The sequence below is a fragment of the Ceratotherium simum genome, chromosome 2, assembly GCF_057802395.1.
Source record: "Ceratotherium simum simum isolate JZ-2026a chromosome 2, ASM5780239v1, whole genome shotgun sequence".
Classification (NCBI taxonomy): domain Eukaryota; kingdom Metazoa; phylum Chordata; class Mammalia; order Perissodactyla; family Rhinocerotidae; genus Ceratotherium; species Ceratotherium simum.
In genome coordinates, this window is record NC_141901.1 from 37,284,743 (window position 1) to 37,309,233 (window position 24,491).

Sequence of the window (24,491 nt, forward strand, 5' to 3'; positions counted from 1 at the left end):
GTCCAACAATGTAAGTGACTTGCCCATGCTCATAGAACCAATCAGGAGTGAAGGCAGGACCAAAAGCTTACCCCCATGATTTGTGCTCTGTCTGTGACTTAAAGTCATCGCAGTTAAAGGCCTTTTCTTATAGGGACAGGTTTTCTAAAGATTCTCTAAATACTAATGTTACACTGAATTGGAAAAATTCTTATGTCTGGCCATTGGTTGCAGTTTCTAGAAAATACAATTTTAGAATGACCCGGTGGGTAGAGTAGTTCATGAATTAGAGACACTCTTAAATACAGAATTCAGTTTCCCAGTAAAGAAATGTACAAGCTGTCAGTGTGATCTTGAGTTAATGTGGATTTTTACCGCTTTTGAGAGAGTGATTATAAGATAATAGTGTTCTTGGGATCTTGAGAACTGTGCCTAGTAGCCTTAAAACTTGGGAATTTACCAAGAATTCTTTGTGGAGATAAATTCACTTCTATGAGATGATATAAGGAAAGGCTTAGATTGGCAAAAGGGAGCTTAAAACCTGAATAGCATATAATTCAAACTACCAACTCCTCTTGTGTGAAAAGTCTTCTGGGACATGTGCATTACCACTGCACATCTTCAAGCAGTTTAAGGTTTCATATAAAACACTCTCAAAGGCTTTTCTTTTTAAATTAAACTTTTATTTTGAGAATTGTAGATTCACATGCAGTTATAAGAAATAATACGGAGAGGTCCCATGTACCATTTACCCAGTTTCCTCCAATGGCCACATTTAGCAAAACTATAACACCATATCATAATCAGGATATTGACGTTGATACAGTCAAGATGCAGAACATTACCATCAGCACAAGGATCCCTCGTGATTTTTCTTTATAGCCACACACACTTTCCTCCTGCCGCCCCCATCCCTGACGACCACTAATTTGTTCTGCATTTCCATAATTTTGTCATTTCAACAATGTTATATAAATGAAATCATACAGTATACAACTTTAGGGGATTGGCTTTTTCACTCAGCGTGATTCTCTGGTGATTCATTCAGGTTTTTGTGTGTAACAATAGTTCACTCATTTTTATTGCTGAGTAGTATTTCATGGCATGGATGGACCACAGTTTAATCATTCACCTGTTGAAGGATATCTGAGTTGTTTGCATTTCTTGTTTATTATGAATAAAGCTGCTATAAATAGTCTTGTTGAAGTTTCCATGTAAAGATCGTCTTTATTTCTCTGGAATAAATGTCCAGGAGTCTAATTGCTGGGCCTTATGGCAACTGCCTGTTTAGTTTTGTAAAATAAATAAACAAACAAACAAATAAATAAACAAAATGCCAAACTGTTTTCCAGAGAGACTGTACCATTTTACCCTCTCACGAGCAATGTATGAGAGATCCAGAGTTTCTCCACATCCTTGTCAGCATTTGGTATTGTCTCCATTTTTATTTTAGGCAGTCCAATAGGTGTGTAGGAATATCTCATTGTGGTTTTAATGTGTATTTCCCTAATGGCTAATGATGTTTAACATTTTTTCTGTGCTTATTTTCCATCTGTATATTTTCTTCAGTGAAATATCGCTTCATGTCTTTTGCCCATTTTTTAGTTGGATTATTTGTTTATTTGTTTAATTGTATAAAGAACCTTAAGAGTTCTTTTACAGATTGTGCTTTTGTGTCAAGTCTAAAAATTCATTTCCTGGTCCTAGATAATGAAGATCTTCTCCTATGTCTTTTTCCAAAAGTTTAGAGATTTACATTTTAATTTTAAGGCCATGATCCATTTTGAGCTCATTTTTGTCCGATATAAGACTTAGGTCAAGGTTAATTGTTTTGCCCATGCATGTCCAATTACTTTAGTACCATTTGTTGCGAAAGCTATCTTCTTACTGCAAAATAATTTCTTTCACACTTGTTTATATTATTATATTTGAAGTGAGTATTTTGTAGACAGCACATAGTTGGGTCAAACTTTTAAATCCATTCTGCCAATCTCCATTTTTAATTAGTGTATTTAGACCATTACATTCAAAGGCTCATTTTAAGGAGAACCTTTAAAACTAACATGCAAATTCTAAGAAAAGGTTTTATGAGATTTTATTATTGATAATCCTCATTAGTTACCCAAGATATCTATCCAGCTAGTCCCTCTATGTTATCTTTCATGAAGAAAAAATTGACATTCTGCATTTTTAGTTCCCTGGGTCCATCTGGATTGGCTAACATAAGAAAGGAGAGTTGTTTACTTATTGTTGAATCTAGCTTTTCTTCCAATTACTTCATCTTCTCCTTAAATAAAGAGACTTTATTTCGTGAATTGTATAAAAACACACATATGTAAAAAATGGTTAAATCAGATAGTCAATCTTATATTGTGAATCCTCTGACCAATCTTCATTTATAATTTCTGCGTAAATATGAAACATAATACAATCATAAAATATACTGTAGCTCACCTTGTCTTAAAAAGAATAACCATCTTATTTTAACTCCTAAGAACACCATGTGTTAGAAATTCTTTTATTTTCAAAATGTGATAGTTAAAAAGCACATTTGTCATACTTTTATGTTCAACAGAAACATACAGAATCTGTTTCTTCCTTTAGCCTAGATTAGTATGTGATGTAGAAAAAAATGGATGGGGTGCCTTTATGACAAGAAGAGGCAAAAAGTCAGCAGTGGTAGCTGTGGATGGTAGTGGTGGTGGTGATGGTGGTGAGGGCTGATATAAATGACACTTAGGAAAATACAATGAAATATGGAAAAATACTGCTACTCATGCTTCTTCCTCACTCCTTTCTCCATCAAACCAGCTACACAGACATCATGGTTCCAGAGAGCAGTTAGAAACAGAGAAGATTTAAAATGATATTCAAAGACAGCTCAGTGTTCTCTTTACCTCCCTTTAGGATCCATTCTTAGTATAGGATGTTCTTGATACTTAATATTTTTCTGCTAGATACAATGTTTCACAGAATTATATAAATTTCAATATGGAGAAATCCTTATATATGACCTTGATCAACACTCTCATTCCCAAATCCAAAAAAGCTTAAGTTCACATAGTAAGTTAGAAGGAGCGTCATTTGTATTCCTGTGACTCTCTTATTTCTGTAAAGATTGCCCTTTTTGGCAAGTGAAGAGTTCTGGGAGAGGAATTTAGTGGAGCTGTGCAGGAAGAAGTGGACACTCACTGATGCTGCCAAGTTAGCTGAGTGGCATCAAAGACAGTCAGAATGTGGGTGGGATGGATTGTCCAGCCTTGAATGCTTTGATTCTCACTGACTCATTTATGCAGAGCTTGCTAAAGAAGCATGAAACATTGGCTAATGACTTTGCTGTCCATGAGACCCGAGTGCAAAATGTCTGTGCTCAAGGAGAAGACATCCTGAGCAAGGTGAGCAACTCCAGGGATTCTAGGTCAAACTTTCATTTTCAAAAAGGGATTGGGACAAATATAGAAACATGAGCAGTGCTTAAATCATACATAGAACTTTAATAATCTCTTCCTGGCTGCCTTTGTTTTTGTTGTTGTCAGCAAATAATTATCTACTCAATTGCTGTTTTCTGGAAATTCTTTTTTTCAAGTTCTTATAGGTATACCTCTCAGATTTTCTATATCGTTTGTTGATACTCTGACTCTTATTGTATGCAGAACAAAGCATTTATAAAGATCTTATCACTTGCTTTGGTTACAGAATATTGTAAGAATGTGAAGAAATTTCTTTGCTACCTTCTAGGGAGGAAGACCACCAGAAACCTCTTTGCAATGTGAGAATCATTCTTTTAGTTAAATGTTTGTTTTTAAAAACCCTCAATGATCTAAGTGATATACAAAGAATCCTAAACAGAGACAGCTACAGCTACAAAGATCACATTTTTGTGGACAAACATGAGAAGATTGTCCAAATGCTGGAGTGGAAATAAGCATCTGGGACATGGATGAATAATAGAATAATTACACTGAAGAATCCACATTTCTAACCCTGGAAGCTCATCAATATATCTGTTTCTCTCTTTCTCCACTCAACCTTGTTGTTGCAGGAGGAAAGTCAGCAGAAGGAGAAGATTTCTGCCAAGATAGACGTTCTGAATCAAAAGACCCCTTCTCTGTCCAAGGCAATAGCTGCTTGGAAGTTGCAATTGGAAGATGATTATGCCTTTCAGCAATTTAACTGGAAGGCTGATGTGGTAGATGCCTGGATAGGTATATGTGTGAGAGCCAGGGTTCTTGGGTTTGAGAAATGCTGATAAATTCTACGTATAGAATGGTTCCTGGGGCTTTCTTTCTTACCATGAAAAGAGAGATGGTCCATTCATCACCCACTCTATCCTTCCTGGATACAATTACACTCACATGTGTGTAAACACACACACACACACATACACAAAGAAACATGCTGATGGGGTGACTAAGTACTATAATTCCAGAGAACATATTTGTTGGGAATTGGTGATTTCAGATGTGATATTCAGAAAGATAGAAGCAGGGCAAACATATATTCTAGGAAATAAGCTGTGTGTTTGATTACTTATAATTTATGTCTAATCTGAAGTTTTCCTTTGTTCTAAACACTCAGAAGTTCTTTTGGCCCTATCTCTGTTTCAGTCAGTTTTATCCTATGTAAGTATAGAGAAATAATCCACTGGTCCCCATTGCTCTCATATTCCAATGAATCACCTACTTTGAGAGTCAGGAGGCTTTCTTGTGTCCTGTAGTAAACATTCCTTTTCAAGGACCAACTGTCTTCTCCCTCTAATTATGATCCTTACTCTTTAGCTGAAAAGGAAAGAAGCCTGAAGATCAATGGCAATGGTGCAGACCTCGCTGCCTTCCTCACTCTCTTGGCAAAGCAGGTGAGAGCAGGGCTGCCTTGTTGATAGACACCAGTGAAATCCAAGAAACACATCACATAGAAGCTGAACACATAGGATTACTTCATTCCTGAATTTTGTGGTTTTATTGTCTGTAGGACCTGTAATATTGTTCCTTTTTTCCTTTCTGATATTGATAATTTGCTAATTTTTTCTCTTTTCCCTTCCATTTCCTCTCCCTCCCCCATCTCATCAGTCTTGCTGCTAGGTGTTCATCATTTTTATTAGAGAACTAACTTTTTGGTTCTTTTCTGTTATATCCTTGTATTGTATTCCATTAATATCTTTTTATATCTCTATCATTTTCTTTTACTTTCTTTGGGATTAACTTGATTTTTTAAAAAATTTCCTGAGATGGATATTTAGATTATCGAATATTTAGCCATTTTTCTTTTCTATTGATTTAAAGATATAAATTTCTCTTTAAACAAAACTTTAGCTACATCTCACAAATTTCATATGCTATTTTGTTATCATTCCCTTAAAAATTTTCTTTCATTTCTGATGTAATTCCTTATTTAACTTATTGGTTATTCCCTAGTGTATTGTTTGATTTCTAAACATTGGAAATTTTCTCATTATCTTTTTTGATATTTATTTCTAGTTTAATTCCACTTTATTTTAAAAATATACTCTATATTATTTTAGAAGCTTGATTTGCATCCAGTAAATGGTCTATTTTGGTGAATAGTCTACCTACAACTGAAAAAAATAGGCATTTTACAGTGGTTTATATTAACTAACAGATTTTGGTCATTAATCATGTTGTTTTAATACTTTGTTGTTTTTATATATTTTGAGGCTAGGTTAAAAGTTGTGTGGACATTTAGAATTATGAAATCATCTTGACGATTTGATACATTTAATTATGAAATGTTCTTCTTTCTAACAAAATTTTTTGATTTAAAGTCTTCTTTTCACATACCAGTATACTATACCAATTTTCTTTTGCTTAGTGTTTGCAGTATATATCTATTTCTATCCTTTAATTATTTTTTTTACATTTATGTCTTTATATATTATTTTATTTTTGTTGATTTGATACATTTATATATTGCAAAATAATTACTACCAATTAGCTAACACCTCCATCCCATCACATAATTACCTTTTTATTCAGTGGGGGAACACTGAAGTTTTACTCTGTTAGCAAATTTCAAGTATATAATATAGTATTGTTTGTTATAATCACCGTGCTGTACATTAGATTTCCAGAAGTTGTTAGTCTTTTAGCTGGATGTTTGCACCCTTTGGCCAATATATTTGACCATATATATATATATATATACACACACACACACACACTCCCCACATCTTCTTTATCCATTCTTCTGTTGATGGACACTCAGTTTGTTTCCATATCTTGGCTATTGTGAATAATACTGCAATGAACGTGGAAGTACAGATTGTCTTTTATGAATATCAAATAGTTAAGTATTACTTTATTTATCTAATTTGATCATTTTATTGGAATAATAAGCCATTTTCATTTAAAGTAATTCATGAGTTTTGATTTTAAGCTGTAATTTAACATCCTCCATCATTCCATCCAACCCCTACTTTTTGGCAGAGATTGAAGTTACTCAAGACATAATTCAGTTTTTTTGAGGACTAGCCTTTTCCAGTTTGCTTTTACACCTAAGACCTTTCGGGGAGTTCAACTAAACCTCTTTCACCAGGGCTGCTCCTGCTTGATATGTCCTGAACTCAGCACTGTAGGACTACAGAATATTCTACTTAGCATTTAGAGTCTTAGCTACTGTTTTCTGCTTGGCTTCTAGGACTTGTGTCCTGTACAGTTTAGGAATCTAGAAATGCCTTGAGGGGAAAATACAGGGAGAATATTGAACCTACTCTTCTGCAGTTCTCTTTAAACGACTCTTCAAATTCTTGTTGACCCAGTTCCCAGAACTCCAATTTTTGTCTCTTCAGCTCCATAAGATTGTCAAATGTTCTGAGCAGCTGCTTTCTCCTCAAGCTCTTATCCTGTGCAGCTTATCCTTCAGAGGAAAAAACGACAGAGAGTATTACTGTCTTACTTTAATACTATTCCCTTCTCTCTGGAATTTTGATCCCTCAAGTTATAGCCACCTATGTTGCATTCTGATTTCTTGTACTTTTATCAAAAACAACTGATATTTTGTATTTTTATCCAGTAGTTGAAGTTGTTCTCAAGGGGTGAATTGGTCCAATACAAGCCACTCTGTTAAAGCTGGAAATGGAACATCCCAAATTTTGTGATTCTGATATCAACATGTCCACAAAAATATCATTTGTATAACTGGCACCTATGGGAGGTCTTTTGTTAGTCTGCACACTTCCAGGATCTTCAGTAGTGCACTGCTACTAACGAGCACACAAAATCTAACAAGTGACACAAAAAAGTCTTAGAAAGGATGCGAGCTGTAGGAAGGATTTAGATTTGATTCAGAAAATTTGGAATGTCATATCATGCATCTTCCAATATTCCCTTAATATTAACTTTACACTTAACTTAAAATCTAATTATAGAACATATATCCATTGGAATTTAACCATAATTCCAATCCTAAATGTTCACTTAAGTTTCTAAGTCAGATTTCCTTTTCTTTGGTCATCACTCTAACTATTGTCTAGTCTTTATCTCGTTCATGATAAAAATCTGGTGGAACCTAGATGTGAATGACCCCTTGGAATCTGCATTATTTCTCTGTTTACAGCATCTCTATGGGTCTTTCGCAGGACACACTGGATGCCAGTCTGCAGAGCTTCCAGCAGGAGAGACTGTCTGAGATAACTGACCTAAAGGACCAACTAGTGGCTGCTCAGCACAGCCAGACCAAAGCCATTGAGGAGCGCCACACTGCCCTGCTGAGTCGCTGGGAACAGCTGCTGGAAGCCTGTGCAGCCCACAGACAGAAATTGCTGGAGAAACAGCAGCCCCTGCAGGAGGTAAAAAAAAAAGAAAAATCTATGAGCCATGATCAGGCTTCAATTATCTGTATATTAGCTATGGAATCCAGAAGTAGATACTGGAAACATGTTTAGATAATCTGTAGACTTTTGAATAAGTTCATTGTAAAGGATCAGGAAGATAGTCTTTTTTTTTTTTTTTTGAGGAAGATTGGCCCTGCACCGACATCTGTTGCCAATCTTCCTCTTTTTTCTTTTTCCTCCCCAAAGCCCCAGTACATAGTTGTATATCATAGTTGTAGCGGGAGACATTCTTATTGAGCATGAAGTAATTTATTTTTTTAGATTGATAAGAAGATTTTTTTAGACTGATTTATCATTTATCCAGCTGACCCGAGATGGAAGTCAAGCACATGTAATCGAAGAGGTAGATGGGACAAGATAGTGGAAGATCTTAGTGTGTGGAAGAACTAAAACTGGCAGGCAGGAGTCAAGGTTGTCCTTGTGCTTTTCTCTAACTCAAATAAAAGGAACACTAGACAAGTAAAACTTGTGTTCTCGCCTTGTATTGACCTTTCCTAGCTGGGAGAACTTGTGTATGTCTCTGAACCTTGATTCCTCCATTTATGAAATAGGCTAATGTTACCACCATCTCCTGCTATTCTGTGTTATTACTATTAAAAGGTATAAGAGACCTGAAAATGCAATATACACCATTAAGTTCTATATCGATATAAGTGATTCTTTCTAGTAGTGGCTGCTAAGGTATTAGATATTGATCATAAAAAATATCAATAATAAAAGGAAGTCAAGATGGTCAGTGAAATCACTGAGCACTCTTAGACCATAAGAAGTATTGTACCTAACAAGTTGAAGTATGGAGTTAGGGGAATTAGGAAACAAACGCAAAAATAAAAATCAGTCAGTCTGGACCCTTAGTTAATTTCTATTCTATTGAAGGACATGGGACGTACAGAAATAAGTCTTAAGTAAAACATTAAATCAATTAATGGGCGACTTTACACACATTTATAATCTACATAAGAAGATACTTCACATTCTGATTCTATTTTGCTTGATTTTCAAACTGCAAAGAGTTTTGTTATTTTATTTTCTGGTTATAAAATCTTTGTAAAATAGTCAGTTGATCCACAATATTATGAAAATAATATGAAGTACTTAGATTTTCATGTCCTCCCTGTGTAGGAGCTATGTTACTTTTCTCTATGTTGATCTGTTTTAGCATATAGATTGCTGAAATGAGCAGAGGGAAGATGTAATGGTGTAGTACATTGAATTGAATCTCCCTTTTATTTGGGCCACAAATTTTTTCCTCTTTAACCGCTATGTTTGTGGATGAAAACTCATTTGCATAATATGAATCTCTTTGGAAATCCAATCTGCTCACCCAAAATCTATGATGCATTTAACTCTAAAACTATTTTTGATTACCTACTGTTTGGAACAATCCAAGTTATTTCTCTCATTCAGAAATTCAGAGTCCTTCAGAGCATATGGATAACTCCAGAGGGTAATACAGGGCTAGGGATACAGGTTAGAGGGTAGGAAAGGGGTTTAAGCAGGGGCTTCAGGCATGAGATGAGCCCTAAACAAGCTTTAGAAGGAAGGTAGGAAAAGAACTCCGTATACACAGAGATGTTAGAGAGGCATGGTAGACAGAAGATCAGAGAAAAAGAGCAAGAGGATAAAGGATGTGATAGATTTGCCTATCTCATAAGTGATTTGTTTATTCAACCATTTGTCCACTCATTCATTTAACATCTACTTTGGCATGTTCACTATGTGCCAGGTAGAATTGGAGCACAGACTTCAGAACAAGAAATGATGAAATCTTATCATTGAAAATGACCCTGGCCGCTTTGGGAACCTTAGAGCTAAAATAACTCTAGAACTCATTCAACCTCCTTGCTTGTATGATGGAAGACTGGACTAACTGCACATAGTGAGACCAGGACCAGAGTTTGTACCTTGAACTCACAGTCCAGGCATTGGATCACATGGTCCTCATTGGTTTTAGTTCTGCCATCTTAGAGTGCTGACCTTAAAAATATTGGAAGACAACCATTTTTCTTTTTATCCTCAGTCTTCTCTTTTGCTGAGGAGCTTTATTGGAAAAGATGGAGATGTCTTTTTTTCTTTGTAGGCTGAGGAGCTCTTCATGAAATTTGCACACAAGGCTTCAGCTTTCAACAACTGGTGTGAACATGCTGAGGAAAACCTGTCAGAGCCTGTGCACTGTGTCTCCCTGAATGAGATTCGGCAGCTGCAGAAGGACCATGAGACCTTCTTGGCCTCTTTGGAAAAGCACCAAACATATTTCAATGATTTACTGGAGCTAGACCAGCAGATTAAGGCCTTAAATGTGCCCTCCAGCCCTTATACCTGGTTAACAGTAGAAGTACTAGACAGGATCTGGAAGCACCTATCTGACGTCATCAAGGTAACTTGGGGCACAGCAGAGACTTTCTTTGGCTATAATGAGCATAACCATTTAATTTATTTTCCAAGTTGGGGGACTTTTGAGAAAGAAAGGAACATTATCAATAATTACACTGGTACAGCATTCAAGAGACAGGATTGTCTAAGAAAAATTTGGAAATATATTCACAATAGGTATAGCCCAATGCCCCATAGTTTAGACAGTCTCAAGCTTCTGGGTGTTGAAGAGTGATTCAAGGTAGCAAAAACAACCTCCAAGAGGTGGCTCTAAAAATGAATTATGAAAAGTTCATGAAGCTTTGTATATATGTTCAGAGTCTATATATTCCTCCCATCTAAGACATTCCTTATTTTATACACACCTCCAAAAGTGCCTTTTTAAGTGTTTGTATTTAATTTTTGTCTGTCTATAATGATGTTCATCATAGAAACTATGGAAAATATAAAAAAGTTTAACAAAGAAATATTACCCCATAATATCACCAGTTTTAGATGGCAACTCTTGTTACTACTACCTTCCCCTTTAAGGCTGTTTTGTTATTTCACCTGGAAAAAATTTGAGAAAAAAATTGAGAAGAGGAAAGGTTTGCCTTGATTACTAGCTTATTTGTTACTGGGCTTGGTCTTAGAGACACCTGCAAGTACTTATGGCAAGTGACATAAGCTTTCTTCACCTTTTGGAGATGAGAGGAGGTGGGCTGAAAGAAATATGAGCAACTCGGCAATGCCTCTGGAAAATAGGTTAGATTTGGGAGGGAGAAGATGTGCAGCTGAGCCTAGGAACCAGTTATCTTACTGCAAAGAAAGATCTTCAATGTGTATCCCACTATCTGTGATTTGGGGTTTTAGGAACGCGAGCAGGATCTGCAAAAAGAAGAGGCAAGACAGGTCAAGAACTTTGAGATGTGCCAGGAGTTTGAACAGAATGCCAGTGCCTTTCTTCAATGGATCTTGGAGACCAGGTGTGCTGTGCCACTTTGAAACTCATGATCCCTATGACACCTAGTCCACTCACCATAGGGATGAAAAACAAATCTGAGGGGAGGAGGAGGGACTTCTACAGCATTTATGCTGTCCTAAAATCACCATATCCTGCCTGTGCTTTATATTTGAAATTGACTGCTTTCTAAATCAATCCCTGCAAAATCAAGAAATGAGAATTGCATCCTACTGCCCATTGTGAATGCTTCTGTATTATCTCCTTGATACTTTCACTTTTTCTTCCGTTGCTTGTAATTGCAGTCCAAAAATAATTACAATCCTTTATGTTTGCATACCACTTTGTACTTTACAAAGTACTTCTGTATCTATTGCCTCACTTAACTTTCAGAGCAACCTTGAGAAGTGTACACAGCAGATTTTATTACCTTTGTTTCCAAGTATGAAAAGAAGTTCAGTAGATAAATTGACTTGCTCAAGGTCACCTATAGTGTATTTATTAGCACGACCAGAAGCAGAGCCTACTGTGAACGCCTAATATGAAGCTATTATGTTGGCTGCCTACTAAAGATGTGATGAGAATCAAATGAGATAATATATGCTAATTGCTTTTATTAAATGCAAAATGCTCTATATGTGAAAATAATGTTTGTCATATCTTCTGGGACAAATGGCCTGGTAAAGAGGAAACTTAAAATGTATAATATGTTAGCATAAATGGTCAAAGTTGGTAGACTGTGTCCAGTAGGTGGGTCAGAATTCTGGAATTTTGAGAGTTAAAGTGGTGGTTTAGACAATCTGTTATATATACTGTTCCTACAAACTCAGTGGTAAATCAGACAATGACTCAAAAGAAACTCTGTATCATGGCTAGAAAAAGTCTGACAGAAGGCAGAGGAAACACAGCTCAGCCTCCTCTGTCTCTGGTCTTGGTTCCTCATGACCTGGCAGCGTGTGCCCAACACTGATCATATCACCTGACACCTGAGCTCTTCATTCTAAAGCAAGGAGCCTCACAGAAGTTTCTGAGCTTCTCAGTGTGGGAGAGACTTTGGGAACAGTGGGTGGAACAGGTTCATATTTTCTGGCTATAAAAGATTTAGAATGTTTCATAAATTTGAGGAAAGAAGATTATTGAAGTAATCCATGTTAATATATGACTTCTCTTTTCTCTCTTCTGATTCCTGTTCCGGACCTCCATGTCCAGAGCTTATTTTTTGGATGGGTCAGTATTTTATATTATGGTGTTTGTTTTGTTATATTATTCTGAAAGTTAAGGAGACCTTAGCACTGAGGCATCTTCATCCCACCTCAGTCTGCTTGTGCCTAAATAAAAATGTGGGGTGAGAAGGAGAAGCAGAGTATATATCATTCTGGCCCTACACTCCACCAGGTACAGTCTTGCCTACATTAGGTTAAGGATATATTTGAAAATAAGAACTAGGAGGGAGGTCGGGAAGCCTTCTTGCAGGCAGAGAAGAACCAGGGCAGGCCTTGCTTCCCTTCTCATATGTCTGGCAGAGTTACCAGTAGACAAAAGGATTTGATTTTGTGAAAATTTAGTGCTGTGAAAATTCATTTCAGAGAGGCCATGTAACTTGGAAGTAGAGGTAGAGAAGTATAGGGGCTTTGAGTTAGTCTGTCTCTGTGAAATGTTGACTTCTGATATTACAAGTAATGTTTTCCTCTGGTTCTTAACTAGATCTTTGCTCGAAGAAACAGGAACTCTGGAATCCCAGTTGGAAGCAAATAAAGTAAGTAATGTGTGTTCATTAGCTGAGGATATTGGCAGAATTACAAGGAGTGCAAGAAAAACCACTTAAAGGCAACCCTAGTGATACTTTTTTGTAAACTCCCCGGCCTGAAAGTCAAGAGCTTAAGGCTCTGGTGCCAACCCTGCCACCAATTTGCTTTCTAACCACCGGCCACCACTTCATGGACGTGGACTTCAGTTTGTTTAAATCTCTCAACTTCGATTTCTGTATCTATACAGTGAAGTTAATAATATCTACATTATAGAGTTACTTTAATGATTAAGTAAGGGAATAAATGCAAAAGATCCTAGCCTACAACCTGGAACATCAGCAAACTTCTGTTATTTTTTGATGTGGCAAGGTGATACAATTGAATCTAGATGATCTCTTAACAATTGAGTGAGGCAGTGGACTAGAGCAGTGTTTCTTAACTTTATTTTCATTATCACCTTCAGCAAGGAAAAAAATTTTATTAATTTAATGGGAGAATTTACATACTATAGAGTAAGATGTTGTCAGGTAGGATTGATGTTTGGAGGGTTAAAAGCCGTTGTAATATCTAATATGTTTTCACACCCACGTCCATCATCAGAACCACTTCACTCCTTCCATCCTTGGAGAAAAATATTCCCCTGTTGAGAAATCAAGGCCTAGATGCAGAAATTTGGCATATAATGTGCCTGGATGACAGGAGCAGCCTGTGGAAGTCTGTCCAAGCAGATGAAAGAGGCCCAAGAGTGAACACTGGGGAGCTTAAGTGGGCTTGAAAGCTCAACCACAAACAATAGTGCAGATAATTCATTCTGCAGATCACTGGGAGCTGATGATGCATGGATCCTGGAAATTCTACTCTTTTCTATCTGCAGTATATAACTACTAATTCTTAGGTTTATATATTACATATTATCAGAATGACAGAGATCATATCACTTAATCTCCCTACCATTTTATAAATGAGGAATACAGAAGTGAAGTAGTTTTCCTGAGTAGTTTCTTTTTCACAGAGGACAGGAAGATTCCTGAAAATAATTAAAAAGGAGCAATTATGGGAAACCCAAACTCATTATCTTCTTATCTTCTCTATTATCCTTTGGTTTGGATCTGACACACTGGGTGACTGCCTCTTTTCTTCTCTGTCTTTTTCCAGAGGAAGCAGAAGGAGATCCAGGCAATGAAGCGCCAGTTGACCAAGATTGAGGACCTGGGGGACAGCTTAGAAGAGGCTCTGGTCCTGGACGTCAAATACAGCACCATTGGGCTGGCCCAGCAGTGGGAACAGCTCTACCAGCTTGGGATGCAAATGCAACACAACCTGGAACAACAGATCCAAGCCAAGTACTGAGAGCCTGTGGCCAGGGCTGGGGAAGGGTGTGGGTGGTATTAGGTGTTAGGAACTTAACTCCAAGGGCTAGAGTTTGGGGTACTGGATAAAAGAGCTGCTTCAGAGATAGTACACTCACCATCTCTAGAACAAATATTCTCTCTCTTTATTGACCCACAGAATGACTATTTCTCTTTATATGAGGGTCTATTATGAAATAGGAGACAGTGCTCCCATCCCCCTCAGTCTCCTCATCATCTAATTCTCAGAGTCTCTTCACTATCTTATGTGATCTCTTCATAAAGCATTCTCTTTTGTAAAATTCCCTCTAAAATATCTAATTGCAAGAAATATTCAAGGTATGGAACAGAAAAGCAGAGTTTGTTTTATTCTAAATAAATTAATTATATCAGAGCAGCTCTAGGTCTCCATAGCTTTTTGACAGCATTATTATGTAGATCAGAGATTGACAAACTTTTCCTGTAAAGAGCCTGATAATGAATAATTTAGACTTTTTGACCCATATAGTCTCTGTTGTAACAACTCAACTCTACTGTTGTGGAGAGAAAGCAGCTGTGATCATTTATAAATGAATGAGCATGGACGTGTTCCAACAAGATTTTATTTAAGGACACTGAAATTTGAATTTCATGTAATTTTTATGTTTAATGAAACATGCTTCTTCTTTTTATTATTTTCAACCATGTAAAAATGTAATAACCATTCTTAGCTCATTGACTATACAAAAGCAAGTCACAACTAGATTTGACCCATGGCCGATAGGTTGCCACCCCTGAACTAAATGACTCAAATAGCATAATACCCACTAAAATTCCTCTCTATTTCATATGGCATGTATTTTGCTATTTTCATGTTTTATTTCATGGGTTAATTCATGTTTTTCCTTTTAGAGACACCAGAGGTGTGAGTGAGGAGACACTAAAGGAGTTTAGCAAAACATTTAGGTGAGTATGCCTTCATAGTTGATTGGTTCTTTGTTTTCCAGACCATTCAGAGTGAATCTCCAAATGACATATTTTTCCTTCAGTGTGACTTGGTAGGATCTTAAATGAAGATCTAGATGTTATTTAGCTTCAAGTAACGGTTTTTAATATATCTATGAGATTCCTGGACTTTAGAAAATACATTTCTCCTATGTTCAGCATTTTATGCTTCTTCCTCTGTCCATTAAGTTAAAAAAAAGTTCAGAAACATAGGCAAGCTCTTCACTCAGTTCTCTGATAACCTTATGACATGTTAATAAAGTCCCAGCTGACTCAACAAGAACTGTTCTTTTCTGTTCTAATCTGGTTCTCTATTGAACTTGATAAAATGCTTTTATTCTTTAGACACTTTGATGAGAATTTGACAGGGCGCTTAAGTCACAAAGATTTCCGGTCCTGCCTGAGAGTGCTCAATTACAACTTGCCCATGGTGGAGGAGGATGAACCTGAGCCCAAGTTTGAGAAATTCCTAGATGCTGTCGATCCAGGAAGGTAGGAGGAAGACCAAGGGCCAGACCGTAGCAGGGAATGGGGTTTGGTGGGACAAGCACAGAGAGTAAAATGAGCCGTAAAATATAAAATTAACTCATCTTGAGACTAGGAAGATACAGATGACCATAAATGAATTGGGCAGCTTTTGCTGCCCTTTTAGGATTAGCTCAGAAGTTCATGGCACTAACTCCAACTGAGGTGCCAGATCTGTAATTTGCTTCTTTCCTGGTTTATGTTTGATCCATGAATTTCAGCTGGTTCTGAGAATGGACCTTGAGAGAAAAATCCCTTCATGTATGTAAAGTTCTAAGGAGACATGGATGATTCAGAGGCCAACTCCTGGGGGTGGGGTTGTTGTGTGCTTGTGAAGGTGGAGTAGAGTCATAGAGGGATCACATTACTGTTAGGGACTGATTCTTTCAAGGACCGAAGAAGACCAGAAATAGAGGTCTTCAACTCAACTTGAAGAGCTTGAGGTATCTAGAGGCTGGTGCTGATGGGAAATTCCCAAATTCTATGTAGAAAGGCAAGCTGAATGACCCCTGTGGAAACAGAGTCTGGAACTTAAGAAACTGTTTATTTGGCTGTAAAGATGTGAGGAGAGAGGTCAAATAGAGATCATAGCCCATGATCTCAGAAAACTGAATTGGAAGAGGCACATGGAGAATCTGGTTTCCCTCTGTCTCTGAGACACTGAGTAGGATGAGAAATGGGCCTGCCTTCCTCTCTGTCTTGAGAGGGCACAGTTCCTGATCCATTTCTCCCACAGGAAGGGCTACATCTCACGAGAAGACTATACCTCATTCCTGATTGACAAGGAATCAGAGAACATCAAGTCCAGCGATGAAATAGAGAATGCTTTCCAAGCCCTAGCAGAGGGCAAGGCCTATATTACCAAAGAGGACATGAAACAGGTCAGAGTCTAGTTGCATTCACTCTCATTATGCTTTCATCATATTCTAGATTTTGCTTATCTCAGACCTGGTTGCCTACTATAGACAACTACCCTCCCTGCCAAACCTTTTATGTTTTTTGTTTTTTTTTTGCACAGATATGGTCTTGCACTAGATATCATTTGCTTTGATCACCACTTCATGTTGTCTTGACCCAGCTCAAAAACCTACAGGCAATCTCTGATGACTATCAGGGTCAATCCCAAATTTACAACTCAGTTTTTAAGGCTATTTTTTATCCCATTTATTTAATAATCCAAATTTAGGGAATGGGATAGATAGTGTAGTCAAAGTGAGATGAGACTCTTCAGGTAAGAGCTGAGTTGAAGAGATGAGTTAATTTTATTTATTAGAAAATTTAGATTTATGAGAAAAGTATGTGATAAGAACAGGGCTGGCTTTTTCTTCTAAGGTTTCTCCACTTCCTGGGTTTAAGGCATAATGGAAGCCCCGATGAGCCAGGTATTTTAACTCCTTATAACTGTATCTCTTTCTTTTTATGTTTCAGGCCCTAACCCCGGAACAAGTATCATTCTGTGCCTCACATATGCAGCAATATGCGGACCCCCGGGGCCGAAGCCATGCTGCTGGCTATGACTATGTTGGCTTCACCAATTCCTACTTTGGCAACTGATAAGCAGCTTTTCCTGTATCATAGAAAATCTTGGTGTGGTGGGAAATATTGGGGAATGATGGAGACAGGAATGGAGAGTGGAAAGACAGTCCTGTGTGTGTGTGAGTGTGTATGTCTGTATTACAATTATTTCAGGACCAGAAAAAATTTCAAGCTTGGGAGCTATAAGGCATTAACAGAGTTGAGAAGAGAAGGCCGTGGGCTAATTTTGTATGCAACTGGTTACTACTGAGAGGTGCCAAAGTTTCTATTTTTTATTTTTTGAGTTTAGCATATCTTTATTATTTTTATTTTGTTCTGATTATAGAATAAAGTGTTTTCTTTTATAAAAAGGCATTAATTTTTTTAAAGTATTTCTTAAAAAAGTGAATAAAATAGTGAAATAAAATGTTGTTGACCCAATTGCACTTCTGCAATACTGAGAATTATAGTGTCATCTAAATATGGGCAGCTAATTACACTGTAAATAAGGGCCGTGGTAAAGTAGATAAAAAAGATCCAAGACTATTTACAAATAATTTCTCTTGAGCTTTGGAATATGCTTAAATCCTTACATTTGAAAATGAAAAGTTTTATGTTCTGGGGAACCCTAATATTTTGATCTGTAAAATGGAACCACACAGAGAAGACCAGCATAGCACTTATTTTCTTTGTAATCTGTCTTTTTTTCATACTTCCCTTTTAGAGTGAATGTTGTTACTCTCAGAATGGAAAATTCCAGCATAACAGGACTTGTTTTTATCCTCCATGTCCCTAAATTTCCCCTTAAATTTTAGTGTGATAAGAAGAACATTTGTTTTGATTTACTTCCATATCCTAGTAGTATAAAAGTAAGTAGAACTGTTTATAAAATTAAGAATTAAGAAAAAAACAAGAGGTGGTGGTATCTTCAAAGAATTTTCAGGTCAGGTTTGGTCTGAACAGGTTCAAATGCTGACATTTCTGTCCTGACTTGTGAAAGTTGATGGCATCATTTACTTATGAGAATTCTTATGTCGCTTCTTTGCCTTCTGTGAAACTGCTAGTATCCTGCACAAACAACCTCCATCTCTCAACCCGGGTATATTGCCGCTTGATTACCATCTTAAATCTGAATCCTATCCTTTGCATAGAAATTAGTCCTTCCTTAGTCAGAGACAAATCCTATCACAGAAGCCATATAAAGAATTTGGGTTAAAACTAAAAAGCTATTTTTGCTGCTAATAAGTATTTTTACTGATTTTTGCTTAAACAATTGGTTACTACGGAATATGACAGTCAAAAACTATTTGAAAAAATATTCATAAATGTCTAAATTGTCTGATTATAAGTTATCAAAAATGATTACAGTTGAAAAAAAGTGTAGCCCAATGGGTCAACGAAAATCAGGATCATTTAATATTACACTTACCAAGTGTGGAGAATCTAAAAAATGTGTGCTTTTAATAACCAAAGGCAAAGGTGAATAAGGCTCCATTTTCCACCTGACTCCTTCCCTGCTAGGCCTAAATCAGATTATTGGGCATGTGATAGTCAAGCAATGCTCTTTAAGGCAAAGGACTATTTGTACTATCTTATAAAAGAGAAGCTAAAGAAGACAATATTTATCTGAAGAATCAACAACAATGCCATAAGAACACGGAAATGTGAAAGTTATATATTGCTCCTCCTGAAATTAAATTCTGATCACCTATGCATGCAACTAAAAAGTGGTAATATGGGAATTATCATACATTATTTAGTTGGGAACTATATTCAATATATAATATGACAGTTAGAACTTGTATCAAATTCACTTCTTGATCTCAGGGTTAAGTTCCTCCTAATCGATACTTGTCTTTTCTTGACTTTCTGTTCACTTACTTAAACTGGAATCCCTGACTTCTTATTGCTAATTCTCTTCTTTACAACGTATAGCTTGGAACCTGCTCTGAGTCACAGCCCTATGGCTACATCCTGATTTTTCTTTCATGATTCCTACTGGTTGGTTGGGTGTCTAAAATTCTTCCACTCCTAACAGAACACTCCTTTTGACTTTTTATGGGCCTCTCTGATACCAAACATTGGCCTGGAAGGCATCTGAATCTTGTTTCCTATAGCTTGACCCATTTCCCAGTACTTAATACTCCCAAGTCTCTGGATCTAGATCCATCTTCCTACCTTCTCCAGTCAGACACTGTGCCAGATATCAGCACTTTGCTCTTCTTTATCTGGTTATATCATGAAATATAAAATGGTAGATACTGCTGGCTCTGGCCTCTCCCAGCATCACTAGGCAACAAACAGGACAGCCTAAAGTAAAACTGTCTAGAAACTCCAAATAATGATAGATGATTATATCATGTGCTTCATGTATGGCAGGCTCTGTTGTAAAGACTCTGTATTAATCAGCACAAAAAAGTCATATAAAATAGATACTGTTATCACTCCATTTTGCAATTAAGAAAATGGAGGCACAGAAATGTTAAAAAGCTTACCCTGGGCAACACATCTAAAAAGTAGCAAGACTAAGCTTTAAACTCAGGAAGTCTGACTCCAAAGCCTCTGGCATTAATTGGCTCTTTACAAGACATGAGTTGGGCATATGTGGTCATGTTCACATCAGAGGGACCTCTGCTTTGCTGTGTGTGTATGTGTGTATATGTATCTGAAAGGAGGATTCTTTTTTAAGCATATAGTCACTTTCTTAATCAAGGGAAGGAATTTGAATCATCTAGGGAGATTTTGTAAACTATTTCTGCCTGCCCCCACCCTAGATCAATTGTGTCAAAGTCTATAGAGATGGCTCCCAAGAACACACATTCTGAAAAATCCCCCAAAGTGATTTTTATACCCTTCCATACTTAAGGCTACTACATTTAGAAGTTAGATGGACTTTTGAGTATTACTTAGCAATTCTTAGAACATCTTTACCCAACATTGCTCAGTGTGCATTTGGGGAATGTTATGCTAGATGGTCTGAATAGATTTTGGAATTTATTTTGTTCAAGCTGGCTCAGTGCAATGGGGGGATTACTTCCAGCTGGTAATGAAAAGGCCCCTAGAGTCCACGACCTTTCTCTCCTCGCCCAGGCCCTTTCTGCCATATGGACTAATTCTCCTACTTCTCTACAACCTGTTTTTTTCTGTGGGATCTAGCTTTCTTCCTCCCAAATTTTATTTCTGCCAAATTCTAACTAGAGGATGTATTTCTTCCCTGAGAGCGTGGAAAAATATAAATTCCTATCTGAATAAATATCACCTCAATGTAAATTCTTTCCTCTCTCTCAAGTCTTGCCCCACTTCTAACTCATCCCTGAATCATGCGAATCCTACATTTTCAAAATGTCTGAGGTTTGTGATTTCCGTCAGTTTCCAACAGCACTATCCATCTTCGGATCTCTTTGCCTTTCTTTAGGATGATGGCAATGGATTTCTTACTGATCTCTTTGTCTCTGTTTTCTCCCTGTTGAGATCTACCATCCTCTCTGCTGCTGGATTAATCTTCCTAAATCACTTTCTGATGCCACTTTACTCTCTGCTGAAAGGTTTACTGTGTCCTATCTCTCATTGCCAAAAGGATCAGGTCTGAAGCAAAGTATTCAAACTACTGTCTACAAAGAAGTCTTAATCCAAGCTAACTTCTCAGTATATGAGCATTTGTGAGACATTTTCAGACATTTCCAAATGCTTCATTGTCCCTCTCGACAACTCCCCACCCTCCGAAACAGGCCTATATTGTCTTGCTATGGAGACTTCAGTTATTCTGCCCTTTCTTCTTACAGTATCTTTTCTTCCCACTTACTGCATTCAAAACTTACCCGTCCTTTAGGAGTAAGTTCAAGTACTACCTCAGATATGAAGACTTCTCTGATCCTCCACTGAGAATAACCTCCTCCTAAACAAAAAGCCAATATCACTTTGCTTAGCGTATTACCAATAGTAGCAGCCAACATTTATTGGAAGATCATTATGATCCAGGTATTGTGCTAAGTTCTTTACATGCATGATCCTGTTTAGCCATTAGTGCAAACTATGAAGTTACAACCATTTTATAGATGAAGACATTGAAGTTGAGAAAGATTAAGTAACTTACCCAGGGTCACAGAGTAAATTGCAGAGCCTATATTCAAATGCCTAGCTGACACCTGTGTGAATTCATTACACCTTTACTTATCCCTAAGATTGCCTGGCACTATGCATGACGTATTGTAGGTGGAAAGTGAACTAGGCAGGATAGAGAGTTCCACCACAAATTCTAAAGGACAGGATCCATGCTGAGGGGTGACCCAAGTGAGGAAGGTATCTGATACCCAAGAACATGAGACCATCAGAAAGCAACGGCAATTATCAAAGAAAATAGGAAATAAATATATTTTCTAAAATAAAATCTACCCGACTAAAAAAGCCAATTAAAAGAAAGAGGGCAAAGCAATAATAAGCCAGAGATAAAGAGGACAACTGTGTAAAAAGATGAAAGACATCCAGTGAGAGAGAGAGACAATAACATACCTTTCGTTTAGTGAGGCATTCAAACTGATTTGTCAAACTGATATTCGCTGAGTTTCAGATCTTGAAAGAATATTATAGGTTGGGTAGTCTAATTATGTAATGATTTTAGAAGTCTCTACAGTATCCTTGATAGGTCCCCAGGCAGCCATGTTTTGAACTTGAACACTCCAAACTTCCCTCATCTTGTTCAACTCAGTTAGAAAATTCTTAATGAATTGGGTTTCAGTAACTAGGGGTAACATCTAAGGCTGAATATGAAAATTCAGATTCTGAGCTCAGTGTGAGTTAAGCACAGTGAACAGAGCAGGAAACCCTGCCTCTGCATTCCCCAGCAGCTGTAGAAGAAGTGCAGGTGGCAGGATGGGGCTCTCCCAGAGGTTGTGGGTGGAAAAGCTTTGACCTGAGGCCCTGAATATCTGGCCCACTGGCCAGAGTTCCTGGTCTATGTCCAGCCTGCACAGAGAAGACTATCCTATTAGGGTAATTTTCATTCTTTACCCAGCAATCTCCCTCGGAAAGCATTTCTCAGGGCTCTCTGCACAGCTTGATTCCTCAGACTATAAACAACAGGGTTGAGGAGAGGGGTCACTACAGTATAAGTGACAGCAATAAGTTGATCCCGCTCAAGAGAGTAGGTGGCTTTTGGCCTCAAATACATGAAGGAGGCACAGCCATAGTGAACAATGACCACTGTGAGGTGCGAGGCACAGGTGGAGAAAACCTTCTTCTGCCCCTCAGCAGAAGGGATCTTCAGGATTGTTGCCAGGACGTAGGTATAAGAGATGGTGATAAACGAGAAGGAGATAAGGAGGACCAGCAGGCTGAGGATGAGGATCCCCAGCTCACTGAGACCTGTATCCCCACAGGCTAGGCTTAGCACTGGCGGTGTGTCACAAAAAAAGTGCTGGATCTCATGGGAGCTGCAGAAGGGGAGGTGGAAAATGACCAGTGTCATTCCCAGCCCAAAGAGATATCCACTCAGGAAAGAGGTGCCAACCAATTGTGCACCGAGGGTAGGATTCATGTGGCTAGCATAGTGCAGTGGGGCACAGATAGCCATATATCGGTCAAAGCCCATGACAGCCAGAAGGAAGCAATTGGTACAAGCCCATGAGGCAGAGAAGAACATCTGGGCGGCACAGCCCACATAAGAGATGGTCTGAACCCCCATGACTAGGCTGGAGAGCATCCTAGGGATGATGCCCAAAGTGTAGCAGGTCTCAGAGAAAGATAGGAAGGAAAGGAAGAGGTACATGGGGGTGTGCAGATGGCTGTCCATCCTGGTAACTGCAATAATGAAGATATTGCTGGTCAGGGTGATAAGATATAGGGAGAGGAACAACGCGAAAAGCAGGAGTTGTAGCTCCCCAACTGGAGAAGCCTAGGAAGACAAAGCCCCTCCAGGAGGTTGCATTGGTGTGCCCCATTCTGAGCGACATCCCTGATAGATCGGTTGATTCCTTCCACTTTGTCAGTAGCTGCCTAGCTTCTTTAGAAGGCAGGATGAGGTGGATTCTCATTTCTCTGTGCCTGTTGTAACTCGAAAATGAAGCTCTGATTTAGACAGCAAACAAACTTCATAAAGGTATTTGTTACATTAGCTACACAGATGTATGGATCCATTCTCACATGCCCTTATGCCTGGGCACATGTACAAAAATACACAATGTGCACACACATATGCATACAAACCCATGCATGACTACACATATGCAGACACACATATACATGCATATCACATACAAAGTACTCACACACAATTATGCACATTTCACACATTCAAAACTATGAATTGCACATTTACCGTTAATAATGACATCCAGAAATATGTCAGGCATTCACATACATTATAAATGGATTTATATTTAGATGGCACATAAATATGTTGATATTTCTACCACACATATATTCATACCAACTTCATACATACATTGCCACATAAGAATACACATGTGAATCCATATATACTGCCACTTAGAACTTGAAGTAAGGTGGCTTGGACATTATTTTATATATCAAGCAACAGAGCCAAGAGGGTGAAGTGACTTGCTTGAAGTCACAGAGAGTCAAGACTAGAGAAAGTACCTCAAGTCCTAATCTAACATTATTTCCCCCAAACAAATCATTATGACTCTTCTCAGATGCTGTGGGAAAATCACTAACAGGAATACAGAATAAGAAACAGTTTGTTCAGCAATAATCCCTTGTGTCTATACCAGCCCTCCCCATGCCCTTTTACATGTGAGTCCCCACTGAGCACTAAAGGAAGAATCAGGGCTCAGGGCAAGTTGTGTATTTCTCAGCCAGAAGATCAGCCATCAGGCTCTACTGACTCTGAAAAATCTGCGGTGAACCAAGGCATGCGAGAGATTAGGCAAGGGAGGATTCTACACTCACCTGAAGAGGCTCACAGTGAAGACAAGTTCTGCTTTTCATCAGTCACGCACTAGACTGTCCCCCAGCAGGCCTGCCTGCAGGAGAAAGACCTGAGATCCATCTTTAAACTCTTATTCTGAGCAAAGAGTGATGTTCCCAAATGATACCAGGAAATCTCCTTCCACACCCCTATTCCCCAGGTGGTGAATCATATCTGCTTCCAACAAAACAGCCTTTCTCTCTAAGGGTTCTCCAGTCCCAATGGGTGCCGTTTCAGGAAGCACATGTAATTATGCTTTTTTTAGCTGGAAATATTCTTTTGGGGAAAGTAGAAAAAGGAAATG

The 24,491-nt window shown here is 37.9% G+C and overlaps 2 protein-coding genes across 2 annotated transcripts in view; one reads left to right on the top strand and one right to left on the bottom strand.

Annotated features, from left to right (window-relative positions):
• The window catches only part of SPTA1 (spectrin alpha, erythrocytic 1), a 63,293-nt gene extending 45,921 nt beyond the window's left edge, over positions 1-17,372 (top strand). Inside the window, exons 39-51 of the mRNA XM_087418961.1 lie at positions 3,276-3,374; positions 4,022-4,184; positions 4,758-4,834; positions 7,574-7,783; positions 9,909-10,205; positions 11,054-11,166; positions 12,351-12,368; positions 12,846-12,897; positions 14,045-14,232; positions 15,130-15,183; positions 15,568-15,714; positions 16,484-16,628; positions 17,176-17,372. Of these exons, the coding sequence (XP_087275087.1) occupies positions 3,276-3,374; positions 4,022-4,184; positions 4,758-4,834; positions 7,574-7,783; positions 9,909-10,205; positions 11,054-11,166; positions 12,351-12,368; positions 12,846-12,897; positions 14,045-14,232; positions 15,130-15,183; positions 15,568-15,714; positions 16,484-16,628; positions 17,176-17,301 (1,689 nt within the window). The 3' untranslated portion in view covers positions 17,302-17,372. The remainder of the gene's footprint in view (positions 1-3,275; positions 3,375-4,021; positions 4,185-4,757; positions 4,835-7,573; positions 7,784-9,908; positions 10,206-11,053; positions 11,167-12,350; positions 12,369-12,845; positions 12,898-14,044; positions 14,233-15,129; positions 15,184-15,567; positions 15,715-16,483; positions 16,629-17,175) is intronic.
• Positions 17,373-22,258: 4,886 nt separating this feature from the next.
• OR10Z1 (olfactory receptor family 10 subfamily Z member 1) lies at positions 22,259-23,210 on the bottom strand. The gene is given in 2 exon segments (XM_014797017.2): positions 22,259-23,141; positions 23,143-23,210. Coding segments are annotated over 2 exon segments (951 nt in total).
• Between the last annotated feature and the right edge of the window lie 1,281 nt (positions 23,211-24,491).